Source organism: Castor canadensis, chromosome 5 (assembly GCF_047511655.1).
Source record: "Castor canadensis chromosome 5, mCasCan1.hap1v2, whole genome shotgun sequence".
In the NCBI taxonomy this organism is placed as follows: Eukaryota; Metazoa; Chordata; class Mammalia; order Rodentia; family Castoridae; genus Castor; species Castor canadensis.
Genome location: NC_133390.1, coordinates 141,185,251 through 141,213,138, shown reverse-complemented (window position 1 = coordinate 141,213,138; position 27,888 = coordinate 141,185,251). Strand labels below are relative to the sequence as shown.

The window sequence follows — 27,888 nt, the reverse complement described above, 5'->3', positions numbered from 1 at the left end:
AAACTTCAGGGTTATTAAAAAACCTTGAGTAATGGATTTACATTGACTGAATGTGCCATTCAGTGGATTAGGGGAATTTGAATATTTTCCCCCATTCTCCCTCTTCCAGTTTATTAAGGCTGAGGCTTGTTTAATGCCTTGTTATTTTTATGGTATCATTAAAGTCACAGTGCCCGAAAGAGCTTTTCCTTAGCCCTGGTAAGAACTGCCTTCAGGAAATTTCATGCCACTGTGAGCATTGTTAGTGCCTACTTTCCAAAAGCTTTTTTTTTTTCCTCTTCGATTTCCATTTCAAGTGGCTTTTCACACAATGAATGACTCTGGTAGGCGGGAAGAAGTGAATACAGGGTGTTGGTGCTCAGGCACTATTTTAACCAGCCTATGCAGAGTCAAACGAGAAACAGCATACCCCACCTGCAGATCAGACTAGGACTTGAGAACAAACACAGAAAACCATTGGACATACTCAACTCTTCGTTAGTGCTCTAAGTAGACCAAGCTCTTCTGAGTAATTGAGAGTCATTTTCCCTAATGTTCTAATTGAAAGGTGAACCTGCTAAATGTACTTAATTGGGGACTCTAAAGTATTTCCTTAACTGAAACATACCTTTTCCTCTCTTTTCTTCTCTTTCTCCTCTTTTTCCCCTTCCTTTTTCCACTTTTCTTAAAGTGAAAAAAAGCATGTGATAACTATTAAATAAGCATGCATTGAGACACTGAATTTAATAAATCCTTCTTATCATAATCTGATAGCTTTTTTCCTGTTTCAATCACTGTGTTCCATCTTTTCTGTTGATTTCCTTTATCACTACAGTGAGCCAATTTTTCCCATTTCTAAGTGTTCTTAAAAGAAATTATCCATTTTGAAAAAAAATATGATGTAAATATTCTCATGTCATCAATATTAGAGAATAACTTATAACATTTTATACATTTTAGATTTCTTGAGATGTTTGGAAATAATGATATCACATTCATTTTCATGTCTTCTAAAATGAAAAGTTGTTTTTACTCTAAAATATGATAAAAGAGTTATCCATTTATGTTGAAACAAATCTGTCTGTCAGCAGGTATTTCCAATCCTGCAGAGCCAAAAGTCACACTGCAAATTTTAGAAAATTAGACAGTTTTAGGGTATAGATTGTATTCACAACTAAGCAAATAAATTATTGTTTGAAAAATTGATACTTTAAATGAATGCGAAAACTCATCTCAGTACTCGAACAAGTAAATTAATAATAAAATCATCCTCAGTTTCACATCAATAGTTCAAAGCACACCATATTCTTGAAATTATTTCCAGTGCATATTGATAATAGTACATTTTAAACTCAATGTCAAGATTCTCAAAAGATTGTGGAGTATTTCTACAATGTTGAGGCATCAGCAATTTATAAATCCTAAATATGAAATATGAAATAAAGATGATGTATAATGGAAAATGTGACTGCTTATACAGATGATATACATTATCTGTCCTTAATTTGAATTTATGATAAATTCATAACCATATCATCTTGGATTAGAATAGAATTTTTCCTGGCTTGTCCCCAGATTGACTTATGTTGAGTTTCTCTAACTAGTGTTCATAACTCTTTACAATGCAAAAATAATAATAGGTTCAAACATGTCATTTTTACATGAAATGAAACCTCTTTGTGAGTACTTTAATCCCATGTTTGTAAATTTCACAAACAGTAATCTGAGACAAAAATGTATGAAAGAAAACAATAAAAGTTAAAGTAAAGAGATCGATTAAAGACATGATGTATGCATAATTATTATCTAATATTAACCATAGTAATAATAATTTATGTTTTTTCTATCAGTCAGACACACCATCCATTTCTTTATATGAGCTAATCAGTTAATCTTTGTGATAACTAAGAACAAAGCCACTATAATAACTATTGTATAGTTTCTTTCTAAAGTGATATTGAGGTCTGTCTATCTTAAGAGGGACCCTGAGCCAAGATAAACCTCTCTTTCAGAGAGCCCTGACTGGGGAAAATATTAGGTTCTGATGTGCCAGGTGTCAGGTGACACAAAGTGCGGAAGTAAAATCAAAGTGCACAAAACAGAAGAAGTTTACTACTCACAAGTCCAGGGAGGTCCAAGGTGCTGTCAAAAGGCCAGTGGAAGTTTATAAGCTGCAGGGAGCTCAACCAGTAAGTAGAAAAGGGAAAAGGAGAGTGCCTGTAGGACTTCCCCTGTATTAGATTCCTCTGGCATTCTCACAGGGCTTGTGGTTTAGCTAGTTCAAAGAAAATTTTCATGAAGGAGGAACTTATTTGCATTACTTTGGTGTTCATGGTCAGCAGCTGTGGGATATGTTAGATTTTGAATGGAAATGGGAATGGGCCATATTACAAACAACTATACTGGAGCAGTAGAAGTTTTAAGTAGGTCAAAGGTGATGGGGTACATCTGAAGTTCAAACCACTTATGTCAAGCCTGAAAAGGGGTGCCAAGGCAGTAACTATATTTCAAAATCTATAACACCCTACTTTGTAGTTATAGAAAATAAGGCATACTTGAGGAAAATGTGGCATACAGCTAGTAAGCATCTGTCTTTGCACATGTGATAATGGGTTAGTTTTCCTAGACTGTCATCAGTGAAAGCTGAGGTCAACTTCCAGGATACATTCAAAGCATTGAAAAAAATCTCATCTTTAACTTCATCTACTGCCCATCATTTTTTCAAGGATACTGTGCTTCCCTTTCTTCTAATATCTATAAATGTCTTCATGGAAACTTTTATTTGTACTTTATCAGGGATCTAAAAATCAAATTCTATCCAATTATTCAGGTAGCATGGCAGGTGAACAGGTAAGTGGTAACAGGTAAATCTTATAGCATGACCATAGGAAAAGGAAATTGCACATATTAGCTTTCCTAGGGATGCAAAAACAAAGTCCCATAAAGCAAGTGGGTTAAACAACAGAAATATATTCTCTAGCAATTATGGAGTCTAAAAGTCCAAATCCATGGTGTTGGCAGGGTTAATTTCTTCTGGAGCCATTTTCTTTGACTCATAAATGGTTATCTTCTCCTGTGTCTTCACATGGTCTTTCATTAGAGTTGCCTATGAGCTATCTTTCTTTTTCTATAAGGACATGAGTTATATTGGGTAAGAACCCACTCTAATTACCTCATTTTAATTCAATTACTGTTTCAAAGGCCCTATCTCCAAAAAACAGAGGTACTGGGGGTTAACAGTTCAGTGTATGAACGTTGAAGAGGGCACAGCCAGCCCGTAACTGTGTCCATCATGGAAATGCAGTAGGAACCTCAAAGGAAAAAAATCAGCAATGAATTTTTCCAACAGTTTTATATCTTGCTGTGGGGTGAAGCACATTTGACTTTTTCCTTCCAGATGTATTATTTGGAAGTAGGATGTGGCAGCTTTATGGAATTATCACACAGTTTGGTTGCCAATAATTTATAGTTACAGTGTACCATTATATGGCCTAAAGCAAATAATATTTCTGTGATTCAACTCAGAAATCTCTTTGTTCTTTATATAAAAGGTTTGTATTTTATAGTATGTAGAATTTATGGTATATAGTTTTCATTGAATGTAAAAAGAAAAAAGATAATTCTTGATCTGGAATATGGAAGTTAGTTTTTTATCAAGTCTAAGTCTTAATAGAGAATTTACAGGTATTAATTTTTTTCTCCTAATAGCCATAAGAATTAATAATTTTGTCACAATATCAAAAAATACTGATGTTGGAATCTTAATAACTTCCTTCCTCTCCTCTCTTTTAAGGAAAGTCTGTTTCTTCATTGCTGTAATTCCCATCTATGGGTGATTTTGCCCCTTCAGGGGATATTTCCAGACATTTTCATTTTATATACATGTAGGAAGAGAAAAGCTACTGATATCTGCTGGGTAGAGGCCGTAGGTGCTGCTGAACATTTTACAGTGCACAAGACAGCATCCCATAAGAGAAAATTATCAAGCTACAATAGTCATCAGTGTGGAGGCTGAGAAGCTGTATCTAATGTATTCTTTTATCTCCTATTATTTAGGACACTGAGGCATTCTTTGGCTTTGGATTGGATTTATATCATAGTGTTCTGCCTGCTGGCACCTTGCCCAAACTTCTGTGTCTAATTATATATGAAACCTGTACATTTATGATATGTTTCTTACCCTAGAAGAAGCAAGTATCATCCAGACAGTTGAAACACAATGAATTTTGGCAAGTAATTGAGTATCATATTGGCACATTCATAGTATCAAGGAATTAAGAGATAAATGCATAGGAGGGCCACATTGGTTGGGGAAAGTTTCATGAAGAACATGGTGCTTGCAGTGATCTTTAAAGGATGAATAGGAGTAGAGAAAATGTGCCAAGTGTTGCACTGTAAGCAACATGGAAGTAAATGAGCATTCAGATTGGAGAAATTTCAAAATAAAGTAGGATGCATGTTTCTAATTTGTGAATCTTGCCTTGTGCAACAATTGTTATGGGTCAATTCCAAATACAACAAATAATAATGCAAATGGGTATTCATGTAGGTATCTAGAACAAGCATCACTTATTTTAATATATCCATATTTATTTCTTGTTAAAATTTTAACAGTAGGTAGCTCAACTTTTGTGATCATTTTAAAAATAACATAACTTCTTATTACAAAAGTGTATTGATTTTTAATAAAAACAGATCAGCAAAAAGAAGAAAATACAAACCATTCCTGTCATATAATCCAGATATGAATTACACATTGTTGTTTATCCTTCTTGTCCTTAGAAATAGAAAATGCAAACAACCAGAAATTCACATAGATAACTTGCTCTTTGTCACTTAACACAAATCATGACCATTTTTCTTCATTATATATTCCTCCATAATGTATCATTTTAATAGACAAAATGTTTATCCAAAACTGTACTACAGACCTCTGAAATTATTTTTGAAAATTATTCTGTATTTGTTTATAAGTAGCAATCTTAGGAAACCATCTTTACAGATATTGACATTATCCCTGTTTTTCAAATACTTTTAAAAAGTGGAATTATTTTTTCAAAATTTTTGAAAACCAAGACACCTTTTCTAATTGTTGTCAAATTAGTCCCTGATTTTTGAAGCACTGTAAGTCTGTACAACTGCAGGGGTTTCCATTTACAGAGGTAAAACACATGAGCAGTGTTTTACCTCCATTCTCCCATTAAGCCACCTGAGCAGCCTGTGAGACTTTACTTATCTCTTACTATTCTTAATGGGTGGCTCACATTCTCATGTTTTGTTATCACTTTTATACATGGAATAAGTCCATTTCTTTTATTTCTAATATAATTTATCCTTTCTTTCCAGTACTTAATATATTCTTAAATTTCTTATATGACAATTGTTAATAATATCCTTTGTAGAATTTTACCAACTATTACATCTTTTACTTATTGATTTGTATAATGTTATTGTATGTTAAGGGCTTTAATCCTTTCAAATATATGTTCCAAATAGTTTTAAAGTTTGTCATGTGTCTTTGTGATACTATTCTTTTATAATCAAAATAGTGAGAAACAGCAGAAAGGTACAAGAAAAATAGAAAAAGAAAGGAAACAAGAAAGAAAGAAAGAGAGAGAAAGAAAAGGAAGAAGGAGGAAAGGAAGGAAGGAAGGAAGCAAGGGCAGGAGGGAAGGAGGAAGGAAGGAAGGAAAGAAGGAAAGAAGAAAGGTTTAAAAAAGAAAGGGTGAAATTTCTTTTTAAAATAAGTAAGTTAAAAAACAAAAATCCAAAAATGGCTTTTATGTTAAGTCTATGGACTTGATCCTGTAGGAAACCATTTTATTTCTAAATAGAATTGCTATTAATTCTACTCCTCAGTTTTATTTTTAATGCAAAACTATCTGCTTCCTGGTTTACCAGGTGTGCTAGGCAGAAAAGAACTACCCCCAAAGGCATCTGCATCCTAAACCACAGATCTTTATTATGTGAGGTTATATTGCAATGGGAAAATAATTGCAAATGGAGTTAACGATCAGCTCATGTTAAGATAACGGTGTTAGCCTGGGCTTCCTGGATGGGAGCAATGTGATCACAAAGGTCCTTAACAAGGGGCCGTGAAGTGGCTTAAGTGGTGAACTGCCTGCCCAGCAAGCATGAAGCCCCAAGTTCAAGTCCCAGTACCACAAAGTTCCTTAACATTGGAAGAAGACAGGAGGGACGAATCAGAGACAGTGGTGATTATGAATGAATATGTGGAAAGATGCAGCATTGCTGACTTTGAAGATAAAAAAAATAAGGCTACAAACTAGGGAGTATGGGTGGACTCTAAAAGCTAGGAAAAAAATAAGGAAATAGATTTTCCCTAACACTTCCAGAAAGAAATGAAGCCCTTTTACAGACTAATTAACCTAATTGGACCTGGTCTATGAACCCTTGTTGGACCTGGTATATGGAACCATAAGATATAATAAATTTGATTTGTTTTATGCCACTAAATTATAAAATTGTTAAAATGATAAAAACATATATACCAGTGATGTTTAAATAAATAAAAGAAACAACAACAAAAAAACCAATTTACTCAGTCTGGATTACACTACTCGACCACCACCAAATGATATAATCAGTGTATAGAAAAATTACAGAGTGAATGAAGTCAGAATTTTCTTTACTTATGAATATGTACAGGGGCATAGCACATTTGTGCACATTTAATGTGCAGATCACATTGATGTTTAGAATTCTATAAGACATGATCTCTGTAATGTGACATAAATGAGTTTACTGCCTTCTTAGGAAATGGGTGCTAACCATTTCCACTTGATGGGCCTCAAATGCTACAAACACATTTTGTCTTCAATGAAAATCCAGTGAAGTGTTGCTGTAACCAAGCAACCTGAATGCGGGAACAAGCACCAGGCATAGACAGAAAGCAATCTGTCCCTTCAAAGGGGTGAGTGTGCAGTGAGTGTTGCAAATGCTGATAAACAGCAGAACAAATAAGAACCTGGGAACACGAGCCTTGTCTAAGTAGAATTTCATCTCATTCGGAAGTTCTGGCAAAACAGACACAACTAAATGCTACATGGAGAAGAGAGAACAGTATAGGCATCTTTATAGAGATCCTGACTGGGTGTTTTTGAATGATCCTTTGAACATTCTGAAATAGATTGATTTCTGCTCTTTAGATGAAAACATTGAGGCAAATGTAGGAGAATGAAATTTTTGAGGAATAGTATATGAGTGAAATAAGTCCCAGTAAGGCATAGAACCATGAATAAAAATTAAAATAAACAAGAAAGTAGTTTAAAATCCTCCAACGTATGTTCTACTTGATACAGGGACCTGGCTTCTACTTTTAGCCACACACATATATGCAGGTTTCTCTTCAGAACATATAAATCTTTCATCTTCTACTACTTTTTGCCACATGCCTTTGAAGAGTCCTCTGTCTCCTTCACTTGCTCTTCACTCCATAGTCCACAACAATGATTATCCCTATTCTTCTACTGCAACTGCCCTTGGTGAGGTTATTAGAATCTCTTTCATGGGCTGACCTTGGTTACTGAAACCAGCCAGCACATATTTAATCTCACGATTTCACAGGAACCTTTGGAATCTTTATCATATTGACTGGGCATCTTTTATCCTGTGAATGCTCTGACTTCTACTTTTCCTACTATTGGTCTGTGACTGGCCCACCCCTTTCTGGTATAGCCATTTGCACACAGGTCATTTCAAGCTGGGAGTCTCTCAGGCATCTTCAACTCAATGTATCTAAAACTAAATTCAAATCTATCCCTCTACTCCCCAGTACACCTCTTCCTGATTCCCATGACTCAGTAATTTGATTCCATCCTGTGGCTAGTTGTCCAAGACAGAAACAACAAAACCTCTCAGTTTCTAAGTAGTGCCTTTTACTGATAGATTGATAAGTTCATGACATCTAAGAGCTCATCTTGACCAACAACCAGTTGGGAATAAAAACAAAACCTTTTTGCTTTTATTTATCTATTTTTGAAAAGTTTCTCCCACCCCTATCAATTACCTTGCAGAAAGTGTGTTTAACCATCTGTTAGATTCAAGGTCCAGGAACTCAACTTAATGGCAGAAGTCATGCTGTGTGAAACACTTTCCCTCATAAGTTATTCTTACTCTAGAGATTCTGCTCATCAAGTCTCACAAAAAGCCATGAGGATTCCAGCATCTTCCCTACTGAAAGGAAATGCTGAATAGCATTATTTTTGCTAATATTATTTTCTTTCTTTGCAAATGCAAATTGTTCTCAGGAGTTGTTGGTAATAAAATATTAAAAAGATAAGGACTGCATAAAAAGCCTATGGTAAGAAATTAAGCTTTAAGGCAGAAGACTTGTAAGCACATGAAATGAAAGCTGCAATAGGATAATGAAACTAGTCACCTTGACAAACTGACCCATGTATGTAGGCATCCCTAAATTTTGACAAGAGTTAGTTGGTAGATATACTTCCAGTGTTTGACCTTTTATTCCTTTGAGGGTGGAGAGGATGAACCAATAGCTCATGAAGGTAATTTTCCCTTCATAACTCCTTTTTTCCATTCACCTGCAGGCCTCTTTGCAATTAGTCTCTATCCATGCACACATTTCTGAGCAAATCTCAGAATCCCAGCCATGGCTCCTGAGAGACAGCATCCCCCCAGCTGCATGGAGGCTGGAAGGTTTCAAACATAGTGAGTCCTGTTCCTGATACCCAGCTTGGACAGTCCTCACCACATCAGCATTAGCAAGATGGCACAAATTAGCTTGGCTTGGATATCTCTAAGATGAACATCTACTTATTGAAAGATTATACTGTGACACAGCTCTATCAGTACTTTAGGCCTGAGGTTCTCAGTCTTCAGTGTGTTATTAGCACCACCTGGAGGGCTGGTCAAAACAGATTTCTGGGTTTCTCCCCCAGAGCTTCTTTTTCAATACATCGCCAGTAGCACCTGAGAATTCGCCTTTCTAACAAGTTTCAAAGTGATAATGATGCTGTCTACACAGAGACAACAATTTGAGAACTTCTGGGGGTTTTGTTGTTGTGTTTTTGGTGGTTGTAGGGGTACTGGGGTTTGAACTCAGACCCTCATGCTGGCTAGGCAGGTTCTCTACCACTTGAACTATACCTCCAGACCTTTTTTGCTTTAGTTAATTTTCCTATAGGGTCTCCTGTCCCCACCCCAACCCTTTTCCCAGAGCCAGCTTCAGACTGTGTCTTCCTATCTGCGACTTCCCACTGGGCTTGCAGCTGTGAACCACCATACCCAGCTTGTTTGTTGAAATGGCATAATGCTAATTTTTTGCCCCAACTGGCCAATAACCATGATCTTCCTGATCTCTGGCACCAGAGTAGCTGGAATTTCAGGCATGAGCCACTGCCTGCTCCTGGCAAGAACTTCTGCTTTAGAATAAAACTCTGTGAGGTTTTATTTGTGTGTTTTTGTTCTTTTTACTTCCCCCAAACACCAATTCTGTATTAATTGTATCAATTATGCATTAGTTATGAGGACCCGAGGGAAAAGAATAAGTCAAATCTCAAGTCATTCCAAAACCCATGGTGTCCTTTAGTTTTCAAAGTATGAATTATTTATTATTGGGAAATGAGGTGCTTCTCAGAAGGCAGATACAATGATTCAGACAAAAATCATACTATCTTTGTCTGCCATAAAAGAAGGTGCAATAAATATTATAGATCTCAAAATACTTAGCCACTTCCTTATGAAGAAGTATGAGAGGTACGTAAAACTGTTAACTCAAAACTAGTTATTCGGGAGAAAGTAGTTGATTTTCAGATACATTCTTTTAATCAAAATAAGAACTTAGGTTGTATTTGTGTATTTTGTGCAGAACTCAACAGCATAATCTGACAGAGAGTGATGCAGTGAATAAAAATAGCATCCATTATAACATCCAAGAGGCCCCTTAGAAGTGTAGATTTAGCCTCTGTGTGGTGTTATGCCTGGGAAGAGAAGGGGATTTTTCTGGAATTGACATTTCTTAACGCACAGACCCATGCCATCTGATGGATTGCTCTGTATTTTGAAATGGTATTTGTATCACTTTGGCTAGAAACCTTTTATTTCCTTTTTGTCCTCTAACAAAGAAGTATGATACTTGAAGAACCGTTTAAAAGGGTAGAAGCTCTGTGCCCACGCTCCATCAGTCTCTTAACCACTTCCAAATTTTGAATAGCATGACTCCTCATCTCCATAAGCTATCATCTTTTCTTTTTTTGTATAGATTATCTTTTAAGTTCCTGGTTTTGTTAGAAAAAAACTCTTACTAGAAATATGCTGCATAAATATGACTCAAGCAAGCTTATTATATAGAATAATACTGAACTAAAGTGAATTTTATTACTATGTAGTGGTATATTGGTGCTTTCCAGACCAAAAGTACGTTTTCCTTGATTTTAATACATGTGATACCAAAATATAAAAGCATATACTTTACAATTTCTTAGTAAATATCTCTCATGATACACTTATTTTTCAAGACATGGTATGCTGTTTCTCTGCCTAAAGTTATCTAATCACACTAATTTTCAGGATAAAGTTTAAATACTTCAACCTTGTATATTAGTCATGATTTTCTATTTTTTCCATCTTTAGTCAGGATTTTCCAGAAAACATGTGTGTATGTGTATGTGTGTATATGGGAAAATGTTTATTATAAAGCATGGTTCATGCAATTATGGGGCTGCCAAGTCCCAAGACCTTCAGGGGCATAGTGGCAGCCCAAGAGAGCCAATGGTGTAGTTCCAATCTGAGCTCAAGGTCCTGAGAACCAGTGGAGACAATGACACAGTTCTACTCTGAGTACATGCAGGCTTGAGAGCAGCAAGAACAATTGTTTCACTTTGAATCCAAAGTCAGGAAAACACCAATGAGCATTCAGGAAAGCAATGAGACAGAGGTTCCCTCCTTCTGCTGGGAAGGTCAGCTTTTCTGTTCTTATCTCACCTTCCTCTGATTATTTGATGCTCACCCACATTAGATATTCTGCCTTACTCAATTTTCCTATTCTAATGTTAATCCCCCCCATAATACCCCTCACAGACACATACAGAATAATGTGGGGGCATCTTGTGGCCCAGTCAGGTTGACTGGTGAAATTAACCATCATACCTGGTATGGGAGGAACTTTAGCCAGAAAAGATCACTTAAGGACCTGCTGAGTGAGTAAAGTACCTGCCTAGCAAGTGTGAAGCCCTGAGTTCAAACCCTATTGCCACCAAAAAAAATGAATCAATAGAAAAGATCACTTAAGATGCAGGTTTTCATCTAACGCTTCTCTTTAACCTTCAAAATTAGTTTTATTTTCTTAAGAACTTTTTTCTGTTATCATTTTATTTCATCATGTACATCCTTAATTAAAAAGTTTTCAAAGTGTTGATATTGATATTTAATAGCTATTTTAGTGGGGTTTATTATACAATTTTCATAAATACACATAATATATTTCTATCACCCTCTCTTACCCACCATCCTCTGATTTCTTCCATTCTCCCAACAGTCCTCCTTTCACAATCATGTCATGTATTTTTTTTTAGGTCTAGATTCCACATATGAGTGAAAACATGTAATATTTGTCTTTCTGAGCTTGGTTTATATCATTTAACATGATGATACCCTTGAAAGCTTCTTCACTGTTCACCATCCATGTATTTTCACAGATACTTTTCCCTCTGCTTGAGTGTGATAACCCCTGTCTTGAGTCCCCCAAGAAGAAGATCCTGAAACAAGGATTCAAGTGGAACTAGTTTATTTGAGAGATGATTCGGGAAACACTAGCAGAGGAGTGAAATGAGACAGGGAAGGGATGGAAGGCCATAGGTTAAGTTATAAACCATTGGATATCTGGGACCCAAGCCCAATGGGGAGAGGGCTTCAGAAAACAGTGTGGATCAATCTGAGATACTTTCAAATGAACCTGAGAAACAAGAGAGCTGACATGCAAATCCTGTCAGCCATTTGCGAAAGGCTGACTGCTTGAGGGTATTTATTGCCTAGTATTTCTTAAGTAGGCTATAGCAACCAGAGAAAACTCTCAGGAAAAGGACCCAGGAGCTGGAGGCTGGAAGTCAAGCTGGCAGGCACAGAAGTGTCAGGGAACGAAGACAGCAAAGGAAGCAGCTGCTTATTTTTTGATCCTCTGTGTCACTCTTCTTTTCCTCTGGCTAACTCAACTTACTCTTTAGGACTCAGAGGAAATATCACCTTCTCTGGAAAATCTTTATGGACTTTTTCTCTGATTTAGCTGCCTCCTTTTTGTTTCCCAATAGAACCTCTGCTTATCTCCATCAGAGAATGTTATTTCTTGCTCTGACTGTTATCTTGCTTTTCTATATTACCTACATTGTGATTTCCTTGAGAGAAAGAATCATTAACCTGTATATTCAAGGCCTTGCATAGTTCTTACACATGGTAGAATTCAATAAATGGTTGTTAATGTAGCACAAGTCATAATAATAATGACATCATAAAAGCAATAATCAGTGTTTATTGAATGTTCATTCTGTGAAAGCACTAATATATATATTAGTAGGAAGTTGTTAATTTTATCACCCTTACTTTTCAGATCAAGAAACTAAGGAATATACTGTTTTATGTTATTTGCCCAAGATTGCATAGTTTTTTGTGGTTGGGCCATCTAGTGGAAATGTCTTTATTGATTCTGTTATATGAAATGAATGGCACTGGGTGCCAAGGAATAGAAAAGAACATAGACATGGTCTTTATCTTCAGAGAATTTATGATCCGGAGATGAGCATATGGGGCACAGATATATTAACAAGTAACTGGACTGTGGCATTTTATGGCAATGATAGCTAACGTTTAGCACTTGATGTTTCAGTAACTGTCCTAGTGCTTTAATGGCACTCTCTCACTTAATCCTAGGACAATTCTGTATAATGAGAATCACTATTATCCTACTCTATGGCTAGGGAACCTGAATCTCAGGAAAAATAGCTAACTTCCTCCTAGTGAATGGGAGGGCTGAGGGGCCAGTATGTAAACCTAAACCCAGATGACCTTAAAGTTTATAATCAGAAGGTTGTAAAATAAGGTCCACTGAAAAGACCACTATTCATTCAAACTTGGATCAAGCAGATGTTCTGGACTTTCTCCTGATTTACCTACCTCTTACCTATTTCCCAGTAGAACCTCTGCTTATCTCTACCAGATAATCTAAGCTTGGCCTTGAAGGATGAGAGTTAAAAAAAAAAAAAAGATGGGAAGGCCATTGCTCTGAGGAGTGAGGCAGGTAGAGAAAGCTGAAGGGGAATGCTATGGTTTGGATATGATTGTTCTCCACAGGTCATTAAGACTAAGACGTAGACTCCCCTAAGAAGAGATTAGCCTGGGTTAGTTCTCAGGAGATTAGATTGCTAGAGAAAGACAGTTCCTCTCTACTCTCTTGCTTCCTCTTCTACTGTTTTTGAGCTCTTGCACATGCACCATGTGTACCACTCTTGCATGCACTTTCTCCATGATGCCATCTGCTGTGTGTTTCCCTTGCCAGAAGGCTTTCAACAGAGGCTAAACAGATGAAGCCTCTTGATATTAAAGCTTCTGCCTCCAAAGCTATAAGATAAACAAACTTTTTTTTAATATAAACTACTCAGCTTCAAGTATTCTATTAACAACAACATAAAATGGACTAAGACCAGTACTTTGAGTAGACAAAGTTGAGTGTTGCCATTTGTGTAGGTGGTAATATGAGTAAATAGAGGTAAAAGAAAATTGACAAAAGTAGTTGGAACCAGATATTGTTGGATGTGAATATTACTGGGAAGAGTCTAGAGTTTCCTTACTAGATAGAGAACAAGTTACATTGAACCAGGTCTGATTGATTGTAAATAAGATTGATTCGGCAGCCACATGTAAAAGGAATGGGAGTGTCAGTAGGGGGAGAAAGAGAGGAGCAGTTGGGGAACCTCTAAGACAGCTAAGGCAAAAGGTATTGGGAGTCGGAATTAGATTGCAATAATGTGAGCAGAGAGGAACAAACATGGGAACAGGGCAAGACTAGACACTGACTACCGTGTCACATTGCTGTGACAAAACACCACATACAGGGTGCCTTATTAAAAACAGAAATTTATTTCTCACGGTTCTGGAAGTTGGAACAGCAAAGTTAAGATTTCAGGAGATTCAGTGTCTAATGAGGGTCTAATTCCCTATAAAGCTGTTTTCTCTCCTTGTCTTCATGTAGAATAAGGGGCAAGGAATCTTACTTGTTCCTTTTTTTTTTTTTTAAGACCACTAGTTCCATTCATGAGGACTCACTTCTATGATCTAGTTACTTCCCAAAGTTTTTCACATCCTCATACCATCACTTTGGGGGTCAGGATTTCAACATATGAATTTTAGAGGGACACAGACATTCAAACTACAGCATTGTATGTGAGGAGCACTCAAGGAAAGAGATGACATGCCATAACTTCAAAAGATCAAGTAAGTCATCTATAAGCAGAAGAATCACACATCTTTGTCCACGTAAAAAGAGTTATTCTGGGAGGTGAGGGGAATTAAATGGGAATGATCCAACGGGGGGGCACTTGAAAGTATGTGGTTAAAAGATTTGGATTTATGGGCATACCAAAGCAGTGTTTTTCATGGCATAATACAGTGATTCAGCATATGTATGTGTCTGACATATAACCAAAGACTGAATTCTGCATTTCCCCAATATTTGAGATAATAAGCATGCATACCTTTTAAAATGTAGAAAATGCAAAATATAAAGCCTATGATTCAATTTTGAAAAATTGAAATGTTGGATATGACCATGCATAACTTAGACAAGTAAAACAAATCATTGTGTATATAACTTGTTATAAATATACAATGATTTCTAAAAATCAAATGTAAACCTTTGGTGTTAAATTGTGTTCTAATGAGTACACTCTCCTTCTAACTCAGCATGATAATACAACAAAACAAAAATGCATTATTTTTTTTTTCCTTTGGTGATTTTAAGTTGAATTGAAAAATTCTGGTGTTTCCAGCTTTTATATGAGTCTTTCTTTTCCTACTTTTATAGATGATAATACAGAAGAAGAAGAAGAAGAAGAAGAAGATGATGATGATGATATTGACATGAAAGAAGAATCAGGTATTAAATTTATGATTTTGTTACTTAGGGATAAGCAGGGAACATTTTTGTTCATATATATCCTTTTTATTTTTGGTACTGAGGTTTGAACTCAGGGCTTTGTACCTGTTAACCTGGCATTCTACCATCTGAGACATACCTCCAGCTCCTATATTTTTTCAAAGAAAGACAAAATAAGGTTTATAAAATAGAAATGTCTGCTGAACATCATAAGGAAGTAGCTGTACTAACTGTAAAGGCAAATACAGTTATTATACTTAAGTATTAAATTGGACTTTAAGCTTCTTGACAGCTAAGGTAAAAATGGAACATGATGTTATAGTTAATAGAGTTGTATAATAAATCATCCCAAATATTGGTGCTTAAGACAACCACTTATTATGCTCATATATTCTGTGTGTGAAAATTCAGACTGCAGAGCAGAGACAACTGGATCATCCTGTTCCACGAGGGCTGGGGCTCACCAGGAAGCCTCAACAGCTGGGGCTGGAATCAGCTGAAAAATCATTTATCACTTGCCTGGCTGGTGGTTGATTCCAGCTATCAGCTGAAATGGGCAATTTTCTGAAACACTTGTACAGAGCCTTTATTTCTTTCTTTCTTTTCAGTTATTGGTGGTAGTGGGTGTTGAAGTCAGGGATTTGTGCTTACTAGGCAGGCACTTTACCACTTAAGCCATCCCCTGAGCCATTTTCACATTGATTATTTTTGAGATAGGACCTTGCTTTATACCCTTACTGATCTGGTCCACAATATTGTATTTCCCCAGGAAGCTAAGATGACAGGTATGTGCCACCACATCCAACCATTGGTTGGAATGGGGGTCTCACAAACTTTTGTCCAAGCCAACCTCCCTCAAATTTGATCCTCCCAATCTCTGCCTCCCAAGTAGCTAGGATTACAGGATTGAGCCACCACACCTGGCCATACACAGCCTCTTTAAGTGGGCTAGAGTCTTCCTACCCTGGTGGCCAGGTAAGTTTCTCTTTAAAGAGTTAGTGAAGCAGGAAGAAGCTGTACATTTTTAAGACCCAGGCTTAGAAGTTCCATAGCATCACTCTTTGAAACAGTCACAAGTCAACTCAGATCCAACAGAAAGGAAAACTCTTGTTGGGAAGTGGTTCTGCAGAGCCTGTAATGCCTAAATGTTTCTGTGGCCATCTTTGAAAAATATATTTTTCATATAGCATGCATTGTTCTCATTATCAGAGATTAAGATGTATGTGAACTCCTCAAGGAATACCAGTGTTCATAAAAGAAATCTAGTGTTTAAAAGCATTGGTTCTGGCCTAATGTAGCCACTCAATATGTCCTTAAAAATGAATGCACAAATCAATAGGCCTGAATTCAACTAGTTACACTATTTATTGACCTTGAGCAAGAGTCTTTCTATAAATCGCATTTTGTAGTTCTGGGAGCAATAATTCTCACCAGTTGTTTCACTTGGGGTATTAAATGAGGTAACATATCTTAAATGTTTCTCACATTACTTGTCACATAGTAAAGATTCAATGCATTATTGCTTCTCTCTCTCTCTCTAATAGATATTAGAAGGAAATAGAGCTTAATTACATCGTTAAGAGCCCCATGTTCCACATTTGAGCAACCACACTGCTGTAGTCAAGAAATTGAGCCAGTTTTCAAAATTAAAAGTAAATATTTCAGAGGTCCTAATTTTGTGTTACTTCCTATCTGGTGCTTAATCCCCCTGTAAATTATGGACAATCTCAGTTGGAGCAACCCCATTAGTAGAGAGCTCTTTAAATTCTGATGCTCTCTTTTGGTGAGAGTTGGTTAAAATGGGCCTTCTCTTTGTATCTTTGTCTAGAAATGCCATTCTAGTTCATTGGAACAATTTTCATAGCTTCTGTCTATTTTAGTCTACTTTAGTTTCTACTTCTTTAGCACAGATGTGTTTGACTTGTAAAGTTCCCTTGCTGTCCCCAATAGCAGTGGATTCAGAGGCATGAGAAGTAGAGGGTAAATCTGAAAGTCAGGAGTAGGAATGAAAAGGAAGGTAGAAGGTCCATAACAGCAGTTGGTGGTGCCCTTCCCATGTTCCTTTGGCACTTGGTATTGTTTTATAATGTTAACGTTTTAAAGAAAGCTCTCATGATTCTTGGCTGAGTGTTTTTCTGTAGTCATGAGAGCAAAATCGAGGTTTGAGGGAGTTTGTTTCTCTGGAGCAGCCCTTCAATCAATAATGGACAAGAGGTGATTGATCAATACCCCTGTAGAACACATTTGAGACAAGTTCTATTCCATACTGCCCAGCAAAAACTACAGCGTGAGCCTCATGTAAAGTAAAAAGTTGAAAAAAAAAAAAACACACACACACACACAAATGAAATTAATTTTAATAATATTTTGTATAACACATTCATCTAAAATAGCACCTCAACATATAATCAGTTACTTAACCATTTTTAAAATATTAAGTCTTTGACACTGATGTGTTTTTTATATTTGTAACTCAATTCAGACTGTATTTATTGATAATAAGTGACTAGTGGCTGCAATATTGGACATCATGAGTTTACACCACCATGCAGAGTTCTGGATGCCCACAGTGGGACTTGCTTATTAACACACCCTCTATTGACTGCCTTCTTTTTTCTGTCTCACTTCCCTACTCCCCTGTTGGTGTTTCCTGGGATAATCTGCAAAATTAATTACTTATACTCAATCACTTGTCTCCATGTCTGCTTCTGAGAGAGTCTGACCTAAGATAGGGACTCTGCTTGCTTTTTGTAAAACATAAAGCCCAAGGTAAAATTTCAATTAAAATTTAAATTCCTATGCCCATATAGAATGTCTTATTGTTAAAAGGACCATATGTTGAGAAAAGACTTTAAATGGTCACCCTGTCTTGGGTTAGCTTCCATAAATGTAATATTTATCTTTTCTATTCTCATTTATTCTGCTCAAATCAAGTATTCTTGCCGAATCCTTTATCCATAGGGACACTGCCCTTTCAGTCAGCCAGTAGAAGAGCCTTATCTTGCCATGGGTCATTTGCATAACTGCCAGAAGTACACATCTTTAGGCAAAGGAAGTTCCTAATGAGATTTAGTTAGTTGTCTAAACCACTGAGTGATTTTAAGGAAATCATTAATGCTAATGCAGGGTCCACAAGGTTAGAGTCAGCATTTGAGATATGGGTGCATTAATTGGATCATCATTTCTGACTTTAGTGCTACCAGATTCTCTGGGAGTTTTGTCTCCAGGAGCTGGACACAGCTGTTCAAGTTCACATTCAATGGCCCAAGGATGCCAAGACAGAGTGGGTTTATAGAGCTACTCTCCATTTCCTAATAGCTGAGTCCAGAAATCATGGGGGATTTCATGTGTGCTTGATGGTTCTATGGATTGCCAGCTGTCCCTGACAGATGTTGGTGTGCAGGTTGGCTTCATTCAGATTCCACATTAGAACATGTTGGTTTCCAGGACGAGTCAGAACCAGCCTCTGAAGACCATTAATTGCTATCTTCCCTCTGCCCTGCATCACCTCTTCTCATATAAATAGGAAATCTAGAGAGATTTTTAAGAATGCAATTGACACTAGTGAAGAGTTACTTGAGTGAACCAACCTGTCAACGAATGCTGTTGAATGATAGTGAATAACAACTTGAATATCTAAAACTAATGGGTGCTGGTAAATTGACTCTTTGGCTAATGTAAGCCCTGACATGAAGAGTTTGCCAATTTCTGTAATATAAACACACCTACCGTGATCTTTTTCAAGGTACATGAAGTCAATAAATGTGAGAGTTGATGTGTGTTGGCTCAGGTCAGTCTCAGTACGTCTGTGAGTCAGCACAGGAGACTTTAATTTGGCATACACTTTGTGCCAATCACTTGATGCGCATGAACTCATTTAATACACACAACATCTCTCTAAGGCAGGGATTGTTATTATCAAGACTTATGAGATATTGGTTATTCCTTAAATAGAATAGCCAGAATTTGAATCCAGGCTTATCTGACCTCAGGGTTCATGTTCTTAATTTTCTTGCTCCTGTCTCCTGACCATTGTAGTAAATACAGGCAAAAGCATCTCAAACAGAGTTAAAGAGGTCATCCTTAAAGTGAGGCTCTGCCCCCAGGAAAAGTGAAATGAACTAGCTTAAATGTCCAGAGTTTCTTTTAAGTCCTTTAATCATCTTTTTTAATCCTTGCATGGTAAATGTTTCCTATGTCTTATTTCAATGTCCATGCCCTGGTGAAATCAGCCCCAAACTGAGCCAGCAGGGGCAGAAAATCAGCAACCACCTATGGCAACTCACCCATAACTGTGCTGAGTGCACAGCTGAGTTCCTCAGGGGGCAAAGCCATGCTCACGGAAAAGCTCCAAGTTTTATCCTTTGTCAGAAGCAGAGACAACCTAAAAATCCAGTACACTACCACATATTATACTGGGGATGCAAAAACAGGAACAACCTATCCTATAGCAAACCCAGGCCAAGAGGAAGAAATATTCCTGCCAAGGCTCAGTTAGAAAACTTAACGAAGACCATATATATTGATGACTTTCATTTGAATACCCCAGAACACTTTGCCCGTGAGTGTCATGAAATGGCTTCATAATTAATATGCATCCATGCCCAATGACTACCCAATGAGCACCCTACAACTTCTCAAAAATGAAATATTAGTACTTTGGGTGTGTTTAAATATTTTTAAATGTAAGCAAATAGGTGTCTTTTAAAATCTCACCCATTCTCCAAGAATTTCCATTCAGGTAGAAAATTAAAAGCTAGGAATGTAATTTGGAAAAACTCACTTCAAGAAATGCTGATTTGGAACTGAATTTGCAGCACTGGAAACTCTCTGGTTGGTCCCAGTTGCAGACAACACATCTCAAGGGCACAAAAGTATTAGAGTCTTCTCCAAGTGAGCTTGCAAATGTCACTTTGCTCATTTTATGAATCTCTTTTAGCCTTGTATTTGTGTTCAGTGAGCTGTTCCAAGTACCTTATTTCTGTTTTTGCTGAACCCATTCCAAGGGTCAGTACAAATCTCTTACCTGGTGACAGAAGTTTGGGGGGGTTGCTAATGTAGTCATTGGCAAAATTTTTCAGCCTGGCCATGGTAATGACCTTAAGTATGACTGACTTGCAACCACAGAAAACCTAACCTAGTGCCCCAAACCTTTGTAGTCTATAATGCCAAGATTTTAAATAGCATATCTACCAAATATGGTTTTTTTTGTTCCATTCCTTTCTTAATAAATGAGAAAAGAGAAATGAATTGCCATAGTCCCATAGTGTAATTTTAGAATACTGAAATGAGGTGACAGCTGATAAGAGAGCGAGAATTAGGCATGGGCCCCATTACATCTCAGCCTTAAAGAAATACCTGGGTGAAGCAAAAGTAAAACGGAATTTTCATGGCACTGTTAGGCACCAAGGATACAGGTGGGATTAGGAAAAACAAGTGCCCTTTTCTCATGGAGCTTGCATTTTGCAGAGTTCAGGGGAAAGAGCATATACAATAAAGAAATAAGCAAGAGAGCAAGATAATTTCAGATGGAAGTAATGTGTTTGAAAGAGACTTCCCTTGTTAGATCCCTTTAGATTAGTTGTCAAGGAAAGCCTGTTTTGGGAGTTGGATTTGATAGTCAAGGGGTATAAAGACGTATGAATATATGTGTTCGAGGGGCTAAAGGGAACAATAGCAGGTGCAAAGGTCTCAAGGCAGGAGCCAACCTAAACCTAATAGTGATTGAGTAACACAAAGAGCAAGTGGAAGATGAAGCTAGGGTGGTACGTGGGGCCCAATGATAGGTGTTTGACCATGGAATTGGATTAGGATATTATTCTAATTAGTGATTTTTAAATAGGTAAGCAAAATGATCTTATCTGAGTTTTAAAAGATCACACTGGCTGTTGTATGAAGAAGTAGAAGCAGAGAGATTAAAAAGCTCAAAATTAGAATCTAGAAAGTTATTACAGTAACCCAGGCAAGAGGTGCTGCCAGTTTGGGAAACTGTGATGAACATAGAAGATGAATATGGGATATATTTTAGAGCAGAGATGACAAGATTACTTGCAGTAAAAACATCAATAAAGAGAAATATTAAGGATGATATCTCAGTTTTTAGTTTAATTTCCTTCATAGTATATAATGCCATTCCTTGAAATGTAGAATACTGTAGAAAGAAATTTATAGACATCAAGTGTGTTGTTCTGGATGGTGTTAAATTTTAAATGCCTGATGGATAATGATTGAAAAGAAGTCATTAGGTCTGGGAGAAGTGGGACACACTTAAATCCCAGCCCTGAAGGAACAATGGAGGAAGGGGTGGCTATAGAATCCATGAGAAATAGAGGACCATATGTAGAAGGCCAACTGATAGGGGCTATAACCTTAGATTAAAGGACATAACCATCCCATTAAGATGAACAGAGGAAGGTAAATTCCCTTGACTCCCCATTGTTTGAATGTAATAGGAAGCCTTAAAACCAGGGAATTAATTAGTACAGTCCAGAGAATCTAGTCTCCCAGGGTAAGAGGGGTGATAAAAGAGAACATATCTAGAGAGACAAGCAAAAAAACATCTAGTCCAAAACCCAAAACAAGATGCCATATAGGCAGGCAGGTGAAGGCATAAGCCTTGAGTTCAGTAGAAAAATCAGGCTGGATATGTAAATTAATGCTTAACAATAATGTTATATTCGAATGGAAGGAATTTAGAGACACTTTCCATATATTGTCAGAGTTTAATTTATTAGCCCTGTTGGGCAGACTTAGTAGAATATTGAGAAAAATAGGAAAAACAATAGTTTAATGGGGATATATGGAAATTGTTTTGAGTCTGCATTATTAAAGAAGTCTGTTAAATAGAAGCAGAATAATTTCAAGCCCTAACTCAGCCCCTCAAAAATAAGATGACCTTGCATTTTATCTATCCTGACTCTGAGGACTGAGTAAAACAAAATGTACAATGGCAACTGTCAATTAATCCATGGAGTTTTAAATCAAACTTTTAAAGAAAAAAATTGGGTTTGCCTTATGGATAGCTTTTAAATTTAAAAAAAAGTACTTGTGTTCAATTTAACTTTTATGTGAATCACTAATGATATATACAAAAAATGTTCTAGCTTGAAACCTTAAGTTTAAGTCTATGTAAATTGGAGGATTACAGGTCCTTGCCAAAATTTAACTCAGCCATGGTAACATATGTATCTACAATTAAGATTCAGTATGTAGGTGGGTTTACTAAGAAGAAAACATCTTTAAACTTAAACATAATTTTTAACCCTACTGGTAAATATTTAAATAAGAATGTATTAAATCTTTGTATTTCCAGAAGGGTTAGAGCCAAAAGGTCTCTCTCCACCCCACAAGAAGAGCAAAGCAAAGAAACCAGAATGTTCAAAAGACTCCAGTGAAGGTAAGACCTACACCTCCCTTGTTTAGAAAATTATGCCATGAACAGAAATTTCTATTTCATTTTTGAATTATATATATTTGTTCATGTTCAGATATTACTAAGGGTTCAAAAATAACAGAGCAATTCTATTATCCTTTTGTAATATGTTTACTATCTTATGTGTATGAAGACAGAAAGTCAAATTTGGGTTTTTTGTTAAAGAAAAAACTGAATTCTAAAACTACATTTTCTCAGTATTATGTACTTTCTATCTCTGCAAAACGAAAAGTTATGCTTATAAGTTACGTGCTCTGAAACCATGTGAAAGTAAGGGTTGAGATCTATATTTGATGACCAGCGCTGTAACTATTGGCTTACTAGGATTTGTCTTTCTCACACCTTAGTCTTTCCAGATTCCACCCTCAGCAATGGATGCTTCAAGTGTTTCCTGTCTTTAATATTCTCTTCCATTTTCTAGAAACCAATGTATCTTTGAATTTTTGCACTGAATGGGCAGGTCCAGTTGAGCTCAGGTTTATGAAGACATGGTGCTATCTCCGTTTTACAGCACTAATACAACATACAAGCCATTCAAATTTTTCTTTTAAAATGTAGAGGGAGCAGTTTTTAAGCAAATATTAAGCACTTCTGAAAGGTGGAATATTTATGTCTTCTACTTTCTTGTGTGAAACTCTACTTCTTGCTCAATAAACTGAAGAATAAAATAATAAAATACTTTCTGTTTGGGTCTTGAGGAAAGAGATACCAACATGGAAGTCAAAGTGCAAGATATTTATAAGGGAAAGCTCTGCAAAGGATAAAAAGGAAATGAGCAAAAGAGAGAGCAGGAGTAGGTGAAAGGAGAGAATGAAGGAAGGAGGATTTAAGTAAGAAGAGCTTTAGTCTGCAGTATAGTCTGAGAAAGTAGTCCAGGGCAAGGACTGAACATCAGAGGAGCCCTGCATTGGGCAGAAATGGCTGGGCTTTTCCCCCTTGCCTGGTCACCTGCTGCAGGCAACTTGGGGAGAAAGTGGCTTTGTTATGAGTACAATGCTACAGTGGCTCCCTAAAGTGTGGCTGCTAAATGCTTTCAACTAACTTCTCTCCTAGCATCAGGGCTTTTCTTGGCCAGAGACCTTAGCAGCTCACTTTCATGACTGGACAGAACCTGTATGCGTGTGGAGAGTCCAGGTGATAAGTAATGATACTGCTCTTACCCTCCTCAGGGGCAGAACCAACTGAGAAGGCCAAGTTGTAAGAAAGGCAGAAATCAAAATAATAGCTTTATTTCTAATGCAGTTAAACAAGAGCTTCAGGTCACTCTGCCCTCAGAAAGCCTTCCTTGTGCTGGCTTTCACTTCTGAATATTAAATACTTGACCTCTATTTCTTTGTGAGCAGGTGCATGTATGCTTAGCTGCCTGGACAGAGGCTGTCCTGTGAGCTCTTTTTGTGAAAAGCAGACCAAGTCATGCCTTCTTGATAGGCAGGATAGTCTGAGAGAGATGTGAGCTGGGGATTCTTTCTCCTGAGTTCACTAGAAGAGGGAAGAGATGGAGAAAGACTCGGGGTGGTGTTCCTTCCTCCCTCCCATGCAAGGATGAAGAGATGAACATTTCCTGCTAATGGTAAAGAATAGAAATTGTATGTACAAAGTCTTAGCAGAGGTCTGACATTCTGTTAGTGAGGACTAACATAATTAGACACGATCACAATTAGGTACATGATAGGGTAGGCATTCATTAGAACTGTGAAGAAGGCCAGCAGTTCTGGCTGCTCCAGATGGTGAGTTTTGTTAGTGTCTGATGGTTAGAATAGGCATTGCATTCATCTCACCGTAATTAGGTCATTTCCTAGACAATGGCCATACTTGGGAAATGAGTCAGCAGCAAAAGAACAATTACTTTTTTTTCCCTAGAGAGGCAGCACCTCGCAGAGTGGTTTGCATCCAATGCCTGACCTACCTGTGTCAAAGTCTGTTTTCCAGAGTCTGAGTCTTTACTGAGTGTCACAAAGTGGGTAATAAACTGGAGAAGTTCTGTGTCCTTTAATTAAGAACAGAATTCTGCCAAATTACTCTCTGCAACATGCAAAAACTGCCTAAATAAGGTGCCTTGTTTAGGAACGTCATCCTCTAATCCTAAAATGACTCAGTGATATGGCTTCACCCCCTCCAACTATGTGATTTGAGAACCTACTCTGAGTCATAAATTCTGAAATGAAATTGTGATAACTATGGATTTGTTCTTAGGGACATTCTGATGGTAGCGTCATGGTGAAGTGTAAATGTTACTCATTCTCCACAAATGTAGGAATTGTACTTTTCTTTCTAAGACAGCTTCAAAGACAAAAGTGTAGAAAGTGCTAGAGAAGGAGTGAAGAAGGCATGCAATCTGACAGGCAGTGGCATATGATCCCATGATATGGTACCTATTATTTATCGGTGTTTCTATTTTGAGAAAGTAATCTGTGTACTTGAATTCATGCATTCTACTGTTGCGTACTTTTCATTTCCTGTGATAATACGGAGAATTAAAATCATTATTGCCTACTGGGTATGCAAATGGAATATTGTATCCCTTGGAAGAGGGGTACGTTGTAATGTGGATCATGACTCTTCTCTCTAGATCTTCCTTCATTTTGACTTTATCAGTTTTTTCTAGCTTGCTTATCTTTCTCAGGCCTTTTTTTTTTAACTAAGAGAAGCTTCTAGCATGTTTATTTATAGACCCTTCAGCTTAACACCCTGTCACTTAGCCCTATCTCACTTCTCTCTTCCCATAGATGCCTGCTTCCTACCTCATAGTGATTGTCTCGATTTGCCTAAAAACACATATTCTCAGAAAGGGTCATAGAAAACAAACTCATCTAGATTTTTCTAGCATTTATAGTTGCAATAATTCTGCCATTCAATTTGTCAATTTTCTGTCCAACTCTGTTTAATCTGATGTTTAGCTCTTTACATAATTTCTAATTTTACTCATTACAGTCTTCTTTTTATCACAGGGTTTATTTCCTTTCCAAATATACCTGGCCATTCTTTTATTTAATCAATACACAAAATAACTTTTTAAAAATAATCTATATTTGAAATGTCAGTGTCTCTAGTCAGTACATGTCCGATTCTGCAGTTTATTGTTTCTGCAGAGTCATGCTTGTATCCATTTCCTTCTGCATTTCGTCTTTTTGATTGTCATGCTTCTTAAATTTTCATTTGTGGGAGATCTTCAGAGTTGATTTAAAAGCTCACATATTTATTTATATTTGGTTTTCTGAAATAACTGAAGATACTACCAATTTAAGAATACTTTAAATAAATATTTGTCTTAGTGGACTTTTTTTTTCTAACAGTTGTGAATTCCATGTTAGTGCATATGTAAGACTGGAAAATCTCAACAAAGACTTTTTTTTTTTCCTTTTTTCACCTTCAACCAATGCTGATACTGACATAAGCAAATATCTCATGGTAATCATGACCCAAGCATGGGCTTCCTCTATTACTTACATCTGTGGCTCATTTAAACCCAAGCTTGAAGTAGTGGTTCTCAAAGAGTATTCTTGAATCATATTATCAGCATCACTTGGGGATTTGTTAGAACTATAAATTCTAGGACCTCATCCCAGACCAACTGAATCAGAAACATGAGGTGGAACCCAGAAGTCTGTGTTATTAACAGCACTCCATATGATTCAGGTACATTCTCAACTTTGAGAACCATTGTTCTTGAGTACAGACTGTGGGATGAGCAGATGGTCCAAAGCAAACACCAATTTCAGCACTTTCTTACAAATTGTAAATCAGGCTCCTTCAATATTTCTGGTTTCTAGAATTTCCTTTCCAAAGGCACCAGTTCAGCTATATATTCAAGAGTCAGATATATACATACATATATAAACATATAGATACATAATATAGATATAGATAGATAGTACATAGCTACAAATATATATTTTTATATATATGTAGAAATTATTTTGGAGGAGTGGGATAATGGCAGGGTCAGAATTTTAGATTTTTAAATTTTCTGCATTTATGTATAATTGCATACATATTAATATATGTATATAAAATAAAAACATTTTAATCAAAATAAGCAGACTTTGTGCTGCTACATTCAGTAGCATGTTTAGAACACTAATTTTCTCCCTACATACATCTACAAAGCCCATAAGTGGGTTTTGGTAATGAATGGCACTTTTCCATCATGTTTGTACAGATAGCACTAGCATTTTGACTCTCACTTTAAAATTGCCTTTGCAGAGCATCTTCAGCAAGTGTTCACGGAATGCTCATTCTTCAGGAAACTGAGACCATGCAATGCTAAATCAAGCAGCCCTATGCCTCACTTCAAAATGTTAATGATCTGTTTTTGTTAGCTGAAACTGTATGTGGAAACATTTTGAAAACTAGAAAGTACTATATAAGTTTGAAGTCTGTAATGTTAGTATTGAAGTTATTATTAATTCTCTTTTACTAAAATAATTTTTCTGAATACATGAACCATTTGTGGAATGCACCTCATATTTCCTGAGAGGCAGAATTTTCTCTTGCCTTATTATTTTCCCAGCATATTAAAGTATCCTGTGACACACTGTTTTGTGAGTGGCTGGACAGAAGGGACATTCTATCTTTCAGAATGCCATGCAGCAGTTCATGCATTATATTCATAAACGTGATCTTTAATTTAATTTTTTTGACAAGTGCAGTGAAGGGTAAAATCAAGCAGTCATAATTTTGACTTTGCCATCACTCAAACAAGCATAGTGATTGACCAGCCTTTAAGAAAAAAAAATAGGAATGAGGAAAAGCAGCTTTCTCATAAAGAAAAGCTTTGTTTTATCCTGTAGATCTTAAAATACCAAGAGTTTAAGCAAAATGTAAATTTCCATCGTGAGAATCAGAATTCAGTAAACACCCTATGCCACCATCTTGATTTAATTATATTATATATTCTCCTTGTTTGGGGGCCATTTTGAGCTTTCCTACATCACAGATTAGTAGAAGGACCTAACATTAAATGCCATTTATAGTTGTGTTCTCCACAGTTACCATTAAACAGAATGATAGTCATGACCACAGAGTCTCATTGCAGAATCCAGTCTAGGATTCCAAAGGGGACATAGAAAATATTTTATGGAATTTTCCATACTGGGATGGACTGAACCTACCTGAGCAGTATAACCACAAGTCCTGTTTGACCAGGAACAATTCCACTTTATTATTGTCATCATCATATATTACAATGTTCTCTTTCACTCTTGGAATGTCCCAGTTCAGGTGATAACGTATATGGGTCCTCCTATCCATAAGCAATTCAGTCTGAGAATGGGAAGAGCTCACAATTGTCCAAATTCCGCTTCTTCCTCAGGTAGTTTTTCTAACCTAAGACTTATTTTCTTACCTGTTAAAT

The 27,888-nt window shown here is 36.7% G+C and overlaps 2 protein-coding genes across 18 annotated transcripts in view; one reads left to right on the top strand and one right to left on the bottom strand.

The window, feature by feature from the left end:
• The window catches only part of Macrod2 (mono-ADP ribosylhydrolase 2), a 2,131,419-nt gene that overhangs the window by 1,912,528 nt on the left and 191,003 nt on the right, over positions 1 to 27,888 (top strand). For all 9 annotated transcript variants that reach the window (XM_074074308.1, XM_074074312.1, XM_074074314.1 and 6 more), the window contains 2 exons: positions 15,032 to 15,103; positions 22,416 to 22,499. In XM_074074308.1, coding sequence (XP_073930409.1) covers positions 15,032 to 15,103; positions 22,416 to 22,499 — 156 coding nt within the window. The remainder of the gene's footprint in view (positions 1 to 15,031; positions 15,104 to 22,415; positions 22,500 to 27,888) is intronic.
• The window catches only part of LOC141423357 (uncharacterized), a 52,928-nt gene that overhangs the window by 10,674 nt on the left and 14,366 nt on the right, over positions 1 to 27,888 (bottom strand). For 4 of the 9 annotated variants that reach the window (XM_074074301.1, XM_074074300.1, XM_074074296.1 and 1 more), the window contains exon 4: positions 27,647 to 27,879. The exons of 4 other annotated variants lie outside the window; for them this stretch is intronic. The gene's annotated coding sequence lies outside the window, so the exon portion shown is untranslated. One more of the 9 variants, XM_074074306.1, reaches the window with a different exon arrangement.